The 9,577-nt window shown below is 54.9% G+C and overlaps 2 protein-coding genes across 2 annotated transcripts in view; one reads left to right on the forward strand and one right to left on the reverse strand.

The window, feature by feature from the left end:
• RRP7A (ribosomal RNA processing 7 homolog A (S. cerevisiae)) overlaps nt 1–523 on the forward strand; it is a gene marked incomplete at its 5' end in the record, with an annotated part of 1,851 nt that extends 1,328 nt beyond the window's left edge. Inside the window, one exon of the mRNA XM_010160419.1 lies at nt 438–523. Within this exon, the coding sequence (XP_010158721.1) occupies nt 438–523 (86 nt within the window). The remainder of the gene's footprint in view (nt 1–437) is intronic.
• Nucleotides 524–2,289: 1,766 nt separating this feature from the next.
• SERHL2 (serine hydrolase-like 2) lies at nt 2,290–9,220 on the reverse strand. The gene is made up of 11 exons (XM_010160418.1): nt 8,993–9,220; nt 8,807–8,920; nt 7,667–7,708; nt 6,986–7,005; nt 6,708–6,782; nt 5,823–5,932; nt 5,480–5,559; nt 5,104–5,138; nt 4,275–4,351; nt 2,856–2,949; nt 2,290–2,560 (listed from the first exon to the last, which is right to left on the reverse strand). Exons 1-11 carry the CDS (start codon nt 9,138–9,140, stop codon nt 2,444–2,446), a joined length of 912 nt encoding a protein of 303 aa, XP_010158720.1. The 5' UTR covers nt 9,141–9,220; the 3' UTR covers nt 2,290–2,443.
• Nucleotides 9,221–9,577: the final 357 nt, after the last annotated feature.

Below are 9,577 nucleotides of genomic sequence, written 5' to 3' on the forward strand. Positions count from 1 at the left end.
CCCAAGGGTGTTCTTTTTCCTTCAGTAGAGGCTGCGTCCAGCTGCAGGTGAACAGTTGGCTGGCTGGTTGTGCCAATGGCCGTGCCAGCTCCTGGGGGCCCCTTCCCATCACCTGTCCTAGCAAGGACTGCTGGAATATTTTGTGGGAAAGTGCGCAGGCCTAAGCTTTCCAATAGGTGTTCCTCAGTCGGCGCAGAGGCAGCGATTGGCAGGGAAGGCCTGCCCGCTTCCCCCTCAAGAGGGAGCTGCAGCACTGCTGGAGCTGCACGGCCGGAGCTCCAGCTTGGCGCTGGGCCCTGGCGCAGAAGGACTCGCTCTGGGAAGAGGGTGTTGGCGGGGGTCAGGACTGAGCCCCTCCCGCCGTGTGGAAGTGAAGCTCCCTAGGAGAAGGCGATCTGCTGCTCCCCTGTGACCTGTCCTCTCTCTGCCTCTTTCAGACATCGCCCAGCTGAGGAAGAAGTTTGAGGAGGACAAGCAGAGAATCGCGCTGTTGCGAGCCCAGCGCAAGTTTCGGCCGTACTAAGCCATGCCGTTTCCTCAGCTGCCCGTGCTGGGGAGGGCAGGAGAGGTGCCTGTGGACTCCACGTGCCAGAGGATTTCGAGCACTTGAGACAGCTTCAGCTTGTCCGTGCCCGTGGATCTGAAGTGGGACATCCCAGCAGCCACCGCTGGAGGGGGAGTTTTCTTTGCTCACACCGGTATCCTCTCCCCATGGCATCACTTCCCAGGGTGCTCAGGTCACGGGGCTGAGGCACTTCCTGTGACAGCCTGTATCTCCCTGCCATCCAAGGCCTTCCTAAAGCTTGCAGAGAGCTGGGATGGACCTAGCACAGCCTCTGCAAGGGCAGGGAATGGCTGAAGAACTGTAAATAAACTGCTGCTATGTTCTCAGAATGTAGGAATGCCCCTCTCTCTGTCCCCTGTGGTCTGCTGTGGGGGACAGTTTCTTGGGTGCTGGGGTGGCGACTAAAGTCATGGCTGTGTGCCTGTGCTCCTTTGCATGTGTTAGCTGGGGGTCAGTAAGAAGAGGAGGGACGCAACCTTGGGAAAAGCCCAGCTGGGAAGCTCCTAGGCCTGTTGCCACAAGCAAAGAGGAGTGGTGTGGTACAGAGGCTACCCCTTCCCTTGGTGTCTCACTCTCAGACAGCTCCCTCAGCCAGATGTTGAGGTGCCCAGTCTTCCAGTTGTGTGTGGACTTCCAGCTGTGCCAGGGAACTTGGGCTGTTCGGCACCATCGCTTCAGCAAGGGGAGATGGCAGCCTGGCCCGTCACCACTCGGCCTGGCCCCAGCCCACAGGAGGCAGGTAAGGATGGCGGCAGGCACATCCCGCTGCCGGCAGTGCTTTTGTCCTGCCCACGCAACCTCTGTGCAGGCCCGGACAGCATGGGTGTGCATCCAGTGGCTCTCTGGTCAGAAAGGGGCTGTAACCCGCCCACCCCCAGGCTTCTACACATTCACGACCTACAGCCTCGATACGGTGTGACCGTGGATGTAAGGTGGAAAGGCTGGCAAATCCACAGCTGGGTTAAGCTGGATTTACCCTCCCCTAGGAAACCTGCTGCACAGGCAGTTTCCATAGCAGGGGGAGGCTGCCAGGCTCACTTGTTTTGGTTGGCTTTTTCCATCAATTTAACTAGGAGGCAGATGGATCCTTAATATGCTGTTATCCACAGCAGAAGGCATGTAAAAATCCCTGCCTCCTGGGGTGGTGGTGTGGCTGCTAGGGTGAGCATCCCGAAAGAAAGGAGGTTTGCTCCTACACAGTCAGGAAGACAGAGTTAACACTGGAGATTAGTCTTTATTTAGGGCAGAAATCACCTCTGCCAACTTTTCCACTCTTAGTAGTTCCCCCACCTGCTACAGCTAGAGGATTAGGGACTCATTCCCTAGGGGTTCATTGAACGGCCTTGGGGCCCAGGTGAGCTCTTCCTTAAGCTGACTTTTAAACAAGCAGCAGCTCCCACAGTAGCCCAGAGCCACCGAGGCCCTCTGCACCCAAGCACCCCTGGAAGTAAGCGGAGAAGCAGAATGCTTCCTTCTTTCTTCGGGAGGTCTGACTAGCCCTGGGAGGAGACCTGGCACCATCCTCGGGGAGGGGGCAAGGTGAGCCACCTACCCCTCGCAGTGCTACAGCTGGTGTTGCTGCAGCTCACACAAGGATGCCTCTGCCTGTATTCCTGTTCCACTGCAGAGTGCGAGCTGGGAGCAAGCAAGGGGAAGGCTGCTCCCAGGATTCTGTCCCTGTACTCACAGAGCTGGAGGCGGAGGATCCATTTGCCTTTGAAACTCCTGGCAGACCTGCTTCCACCCCGTGGTGAGCTAAGCTTAGGGAAGGCTATCACGAACTCGCATTGGATGTGAGGCCGGAATGGTGACCGCTCCTCCAGAGCCTGCTTTTCAGCTCCTTCTTCTCCTGGGTTGCTGCAGCAGTGACCCTTCTTCCTAGAGCCTAGCTTTGGTGTTCTGTGCTGTCAGGAAGTTGCTGATGATCCCAGACACCACCTCAGGTTCGTTCAGGTGCACGAAATGACTCCCAGGCACCTCTACGAGCTGGATGTGCTGGAGGGAGGACACACGGAGATGTGGACCAGGGAAGTGTTCCCTCGGGCAAGCTGCGTGCTGCTCGGGGGGTGAGGCAGGACAGGGAAGGGCAGGACTAGGGAAGAGCTGGGTCCAGAGGGCACTACTGCCTTGGCAGCAGGGGCAGAGTTGTCCCCCCACCCCCTGGGTAAGGCTGTGCTGTTCAGGACACATCACCGTGTGGGGGTGTCCACCGAGGTGAGCTGCTTCCCAGCTGCTGCTCCCGGGCTGGTGGCACACAGAGCAGAGGTGCAGGGATGGAGTTTGCTCTCACCTCTTTGAGGGTAGACTCGAAGGCCTCCTGCAGAGCTTTCACAAAGTGATTTCTGCTGTCTAGCTTGTGTGGTACCAGCAGTCCGTCTTGTGCTCTGAAAAAGAACAGCAAGGCTCAGGACAGCACAGGGTGCCTGTCTGCTGCTGGCCCGTGTCCCCAGGACAGTGGGGTGACAGACCCAACTGCTCTTGCCAGGCCACTTGTGAACAGCAGGGTTACAGGGTCATACACGGGAGTCAGGAGCGCGGCACAGCGTAGCCAAGCTGCTGTGTTCTTCCAAACTGTTTGAAACCTTGGGTGACTGCCTACTAGTACCAGAGTAGGGCCTGGTTAAATATTACCCCCTTAACAGGTCTTGAGTGCGTGCTTCCCTGCCCTCACCCCGCTCCTAACTTCTTCCTTCCAGCCAGCTTCTACACCTTTCCCGTCCCTTTCCCTGCTCCATGCTGCTGTTTTAAATGGTGTGCCCTGCTTGGAGAGGTAGCTACCAGGAGTACTGAGAAGGCCGGCATCGGACCTCCTTTAGAGCTGAGATCATGGTGTCTCCTGCTGATGGGACAAGGTGACATCCCAGGCTCAAAGGCATGTACTCTGCGTGGCCCAGGGGACTCATCCTCACCAGGATGTTGCACTTCTGGACAAGCAGGAAAATGTCTTAAGATTTTACATTTTCAACAGACCAGGGAGGCCAAAACTGCACCTCATTTCTCAGCTTTTAGCACTTCCTCTCATTTCCTAGAGAACCTGTGCATCTTGAAGGGAAGAAAAATACAGGGAGGACCAACCACCCAGAGAGCTTAACAGCTTGGGGGGCACAAGCCACTGGCTGCCTCCCCTCAGCTTCTCCCTGCCCTGGGCACCCAGGGGAGAGCTTGCAAGGGCTGGGTCAGGCCAGAGGCTCCAGGAACAGCTAGAGGAGGCTGCCATGGGTTCACCTGTTTGCACAGGGGAGAGGTTTCCGGATCTGTAGAAGGGCACAGGCTGGGTTGCTGTGACTGGGGGAAGAGGCAGGCCAGGAGGAAAGCCAGCAGAAGTGGTGCTGGGCAGGGTCGTGTGTTTGCCAGGATGGCCCCTCGCTGGAGGAGCCAAGGACAGAAAGCTGTGGGAGAGCAGTGTGAGCGTGGGGAGGACAGGGCAGGTCAGGCCTTCCCTCGGTCACCCTCGCACTGGGGAGGTCCAACCTGAAAACGCAGCGCCAGGCCAGAGGAGGATGCGCCAGCTGCTCTCTGCCTGCTCCAGCAGCCTGCCCAGCCCCAGGCCATGGTGGGGAACTACTACTCATGCGTGAGGCTGGGCTCTTGTGCCAACTGACCCGAAGGTCTGGGTGGCTGCTGCAGAGGACTCCTTCCTAACCTCCATTCCCTCCACCCAGGGCTGCAAGGAGGCAGCGAGGGCCAGTTTGGCTTGTGCCTCACTCACACGATGATGAGAACGCGGTCCTGGATCTTCTGCAGGAGTTTCACGCACTGCTCCACCGTGAAGGACTCTCGGCTCTGCTGCAGGCGCAAAGGGAGAGCGGCACAGGTCAGGGCCAGCAGCTGGGGCAGAGGGTGTCCCCCACCCCTGTCGCGCTGGCGGCTCTGAAGGCACGAGCGGCTGCGGCCCCAGAGCTGCGGTGCCGGGACATGACAGGCTGTGCACCAGAGTAGCTGGCTCTGCAAAGGCTCCTGCTGTCCAGCTGCGTTTCAGGGCTGCCAGCAACACTGCCTGCTGGGATGCAGCACATACGGGAATGATCTCGTAGCAGAGAAAAGCTTTAAAAATCCTTTTACTAAAAAGGAGGCAGTACACTGCTCTGGCTTTCACAGCCTGGCAGTAGCACAGGTAGAGGAGGCCCTACTTGCTCAAAAGCGGCACAAAGCTATCAAAATATCAAACAGAAGGACTTTGCTCCACTCTCTCTCCCCTTGTACAAGTGACCTGACAAAGCAGCTGACCTAAAGCATCCATCCATCTGCTGCCTGAAGAGTTATAACAGCAGGAAAACGTGGCCAGGAGGCCCTGGGGCAGAGGAACTGCTAAGAGCGTAACATTTTCCAGCGATTCTGTAAGCTGAGTCAGTCTGATGGAGTGTAGGCTCTTTTTAACAGCAGCATTTAAAAGAGGGGTGGGAATTAGGGAAGCAGAAAGTAAACATTTGGGTGGAGGCAGGGTCTGGGCTCAGTGAGTGGTTCTCCACTATCTCCACGTTTTCCATAAGCTCAGGGCTCGGAAGCAGCAGGGGGCACGTCAGAAGAGCAATGCTCACCGTACGGACTCTCATGTCTCTGTTATACACCAGCCCTGGAATGAAAAAACAAGGTTTTCATGTCTCAGAGAGGCAGGAGTTGCTCTCCTCCTCCTCCTCATCTTGGGGGTCTGCCCAAGACTTTCTGAGACAAGAGAAAGGATTAATTCAGATTTTTCCCTTTTTCTGATTTCTTTAGCCATTCTAGGGCTCAAGCACCAACCCCGGTTGCTGGGAATGGGGAGCTCTGCCTCCAGACCTAACTGATCCCATTCAGGCTGCATAACGCTGTAGGTAGGGCACCCTGTGGAGGACCCTGGCTGTTGGCACCACTCCCTGTCCACACCCCGTGTTGGCCCAACACTGTGATCAGCCCTGTCTCCAAGCAGCCCCTTACCAGCGGGTGTCTCGGTGGCTCCTCGCTGCAGCAGGATTGCCCCACCCTCTGCTGTCAGATGTGTGTTTGCTTCCAAGAGCCTGGGGGAGACATGACACAGAGATTGTTCTGCTGGAAAAGGGAGGAAGCAAAGCGAAAATGGCATGACAAGGTGACAGCGAGCTCTCAGGCTGCTTCAGAAAAGAGCAGGAAGAAACACCAGCTTCTGGCAGCAGAAGGTCTTGCTGAAATTCCTGAGGACTTGAAAAGGGAAGCACGGGACAGTTTCCCCTTCTGGTTCAAGTGGCTGTGGCTGTCCAAGGTGAGGGCAGGTAGTGAATGAAGAGGACAGATGGGAACCCACCTCTGCAATGCTGCTGTGGGGCTACGTGCTTTGGGAGTTTCCTGCTTTGCCTCTAGACTCAGTAATCTGTCAATCACCATCCGTTTCGATTTCAGCCACATCTCAGTGTCCTGAAACAAAAGAGAGGTAGGGAACAGGAGTAACTCCTCTCTTCTGAATCGTTTTACCCCTTAGCAGAGGGTAGAAGAGGGCATTTCACCCTTCCACATCACTCGGAACTGATACCAGTTATGGACATCATATTAAAAATGCCCATTTCTGGGGAAGAGGGAACAGCAGTACTTAGAAGGTTGGCTAGGAACTGAAAGCTAAGCACTGCTGTAAAGAACTTACTAACTTTTTACCCCTGCAAGCTTTTCTACCCCTTCCTACCTCACTTTGGAGTTGGGGACAACTCTCCAAAAGAACAAGGGAAGTCTGGTATCTTTTGTCTCTCTGACCCTGGGCTCCTGTCCCACCTCTGCCAACCAAAGCCCCAGCACCTGGTAGTGATGATGGCAGGTTGGGAATTTGCCAGGAAAAGAAATCCACCAGTCTTGTAGCCAGGTCACCCAACAAGCTGCTGCAAAAAGACAACCTCGGCTGGCCATTGCTTGGTCAGAGGTTCTGGTTCCCCTTGTACCAGGGCATGGCACGGCACAGACAGGTGAATTCCGGCGCTCAGGGACTGCAGGATGTGGAGTACTACCAAATGTCCCCCGGGAACCACCCTAAGCAGGGACCTCTGTCCACACAACGAGGCCTGCCAAAAGGAAGTGCCCCAAGCCTTGTGTGACCTGCCAGTAACGGGTCACATCAGTGATTTCTCTGAACAAATGAGGGAAAGGAAAAAAACCAACCCTGATTTTTTTATTTAAAAGAGGGAAAGGGCATGTGAAATCTAACCTCTGGAGCTAGCAGAAAGCCAAGATTTTCCAGCAGGATCAGCTTGTCCACCATCTCAGGATAAAGGAAAGAGAACTGAGGAGAGATGAAACAATATAAGAGAAAGAAAAGCCGAGCACTGAGTGATGTCTTTGTCCTGCTACACTGGAGAGAGGGTCAGAAGGGCCTCTCCTCCCCTGAGATCCAAGTCCCACAGTGTCTGTCCCTTCATTGCTCTCCCATTTGTTGTTCCAGCTGCAGAAATCACAAACCCCATGAAGAAAGGATGCTTTACTCACCATTCCTGCCACAGACCCACCTGCAAAGGAAAGAAGTGTGCTCAGTTATGCACTAGACAGCCCCCAGTAACAGGAACTCCCCTTCTCCATAGCAGGAGCTGCCTTACAAGCACAAATGCAGAGTACAGCTCTGCCAGCAGGCAGAGAGCAGAACTCCTTCTCCTGTGCCATCCCCATCTCCCTTTCAGACAGCAAAGGCCAGGGAGGAGTAACTAGTTAATGCAGCATGGTGTGCAGGTACTGTGAGCTGTGGCCAGAGCAGCCCTGGGGAAAAAAAACCAAATTGTGGCAAAACCCAAGCACGTCCCAGGTGCAAGGGGACAGAGCCTGGAGCCTGGCTCCCCTCAGCATGCTCCGTGGCCCAGCGCTGCCGTCCCCAGGCTTTGTGGCCTTGTGGAGACCAGGCAGGAGGGCTTGGTCTCCTGCTGTTAGACCACCCCTGTTCCCTCCTGGAGGGGAGGGAAAGGCCCACAGCAAGTTACCACTGTTTGTACTACAGGGTCTTTAAAGCAGAGGCATTTCAAACAAGCGCACCAATTTTTTAATCACTCAAGCAGGAGCCTGGTACTTGACACCATATAATAAATATTCCAATCCAGCTCCTAGCAGCATGTCTTGTAAGCTAATTATCTGCTCCTACTTCCATGAATCTCACAGCTTACAAGGACAAGAGCCACTTACCCATACTGTGACCCATCAGGGTGAACCGTCTCCACTGCAAGGCTAAAGTGGCAACAGACAAAAACAGAGTGCTGCATTAGAAACCAGAGCAGCGGCATCTTGCTGCTGCTCCACCAACACAGGCCCCTTCTCTCGGGAGGGCTTTTGCGCTGCTTAATTTGTTTCCTAATCCACAAACGAGGTGGCTAAGTAGGCCAGTTTTAAAGAAAAAGCGCATCCACCACCTTATTTCCTTGGTAGTTCAGTCACGCAGCTCTCAAGCTCTCTCTGTGTGGCAAACAAACTACAGCAAATTCCCGTTGCTTGCCAGACACGAGACTGGCAAGAGCAAAGGAGCCTGACTGGGCAGCATCTGCTGGAAGAGAGGGTTGACAGAGCATCCTGCCGCAGGGCATTCCACAAGAGCCGTGAGGACACAGAGCCAGGTCCACTGCCTTGAGGAAAGTATCATTATTCCAAGTGAAAGCTCTCTGCACCATTTAGCACACCAGGCTCTCCAGTCCAGTTTTTGGGTGCTCCAAGAGGCTTATGGGAAAAATACTGCTTCATCAGTGTTGCCCATCGCAAATACACCTCATCGAAAGACGTGTTTCACCCTCTGGCACGTCAGAGAGCTTCCAGAGGCTCTTTGCGTACGGAATGAGGAATGCAAAACTGCACATGCCACAGCCTCCCCCAAGGTGAGCATACAGATGGGCAGTTAGAGCAGGAGTTAGGAGGAGCCCAAGACACCTTGGTTTCCAGAGTTCTTTGTACGATATTAAAGCAAGCAGCACGCTGTCATGGGGGAGAACCACAAGCGCCTCCACCTTACACCCCACACTGTTCAGAGGTCACTGGCTGCTTACAAAGAGTCACTCTGGCAGAACTATTCAGTTGCATCCACTACTTCACCACTACTGCTTTTCAGAACAGACACATCTGCTTCCCAGACCTTACTGTTTCTACCTCCCACAAAATAGAAACGGGGCTGCTTATTCGGTCTGTGGTCACAAAGCACCAGCTAACATCAGGCTGGGGAGAAGCAGAGGGAACTGACCCCTCTCCTGGCAGTACGTGCTGCCTGCTCGTTCTGAGGAGCAGGAGCGATCGAGCACCCCCTGCACAAACATCCCCTCAAGGGTCCCTCCAGCTACCCACCTGCTGCCACCCGGCACACATCGGTCACATAATCCAGAAAATGGTAGGGGGAGCCCGCAGGTCGGTGGGATGACAACCCATGGCCAGAAAAATCCATTGCCACGTAATAGCAATCTGAAAGGGAGAGAGCATCAGATGTGCAGCCCTGCAACACAACACGAACCATCCAGGTGAAGCCAGTCCTACCTCTGGGGAGCAGTGGAATGAGCTTGTCAAAGGTGTTGGCGTTGTCCAGCCAGCCATGCAAGCACAGCACGGGGTGTCCCCCCAAGGGTCCCCAGGCCTTGGCTGCTATGTGGCCCCATGGCACGGGAAACTTCAACTCTGAGAACATGCCCAAAATAGGGTGCTCGCAAGTGATGTCCCCACAGAGCCACGTGCTCAGAGTAGGTCTCGGGGATCTTGTTAATGGCCCAGAGCTCTGAAAAGAGTAATACAGGTCTTTAGTAACTCACCAGCCTCCTGCGGTCTTAATTAGCAGCTTGCTGATTTATAGCTCCCCATTCAACATCCCAAGCTGCCATCCCTGCCTGCCTGTTCGGGGAATCCACCTCCCAGCACGTACTAGTGATGCTCCTAGGAAGAAACAAGAGGAGGAGAAAGCCTCCTCTCGCTGTGTCTGCAGCATCTGCAACCCGACCAGAAGGCACAGATCTGGCAAAAGGGAACCACGCAGAATTCTCCCAGCTTGCTGCAGTCAGCCAGGCACCTGTCCTTTACCGAAAAGGCAATTTGGGGAATAAGGATGCTGCCTCCAATTCCAGACTGTTA

The sequence above is a fragment of the Eurypyga helias genome, unplaced genomic scaffold, assembly GCF_000690775.1.
Source record: "Eurypyga helias isolate BGI_N326 unplaced genomic scaffold, ASM69077v1 scaffold32921, whole genome shotgun sequence".
NCBI classification, from domain to species: Eukaryota; Metazoa; Chordata; class Aves; order Eurypygiformes; family Eurypygidae; genus Eurypyga; species Eurypyga helias.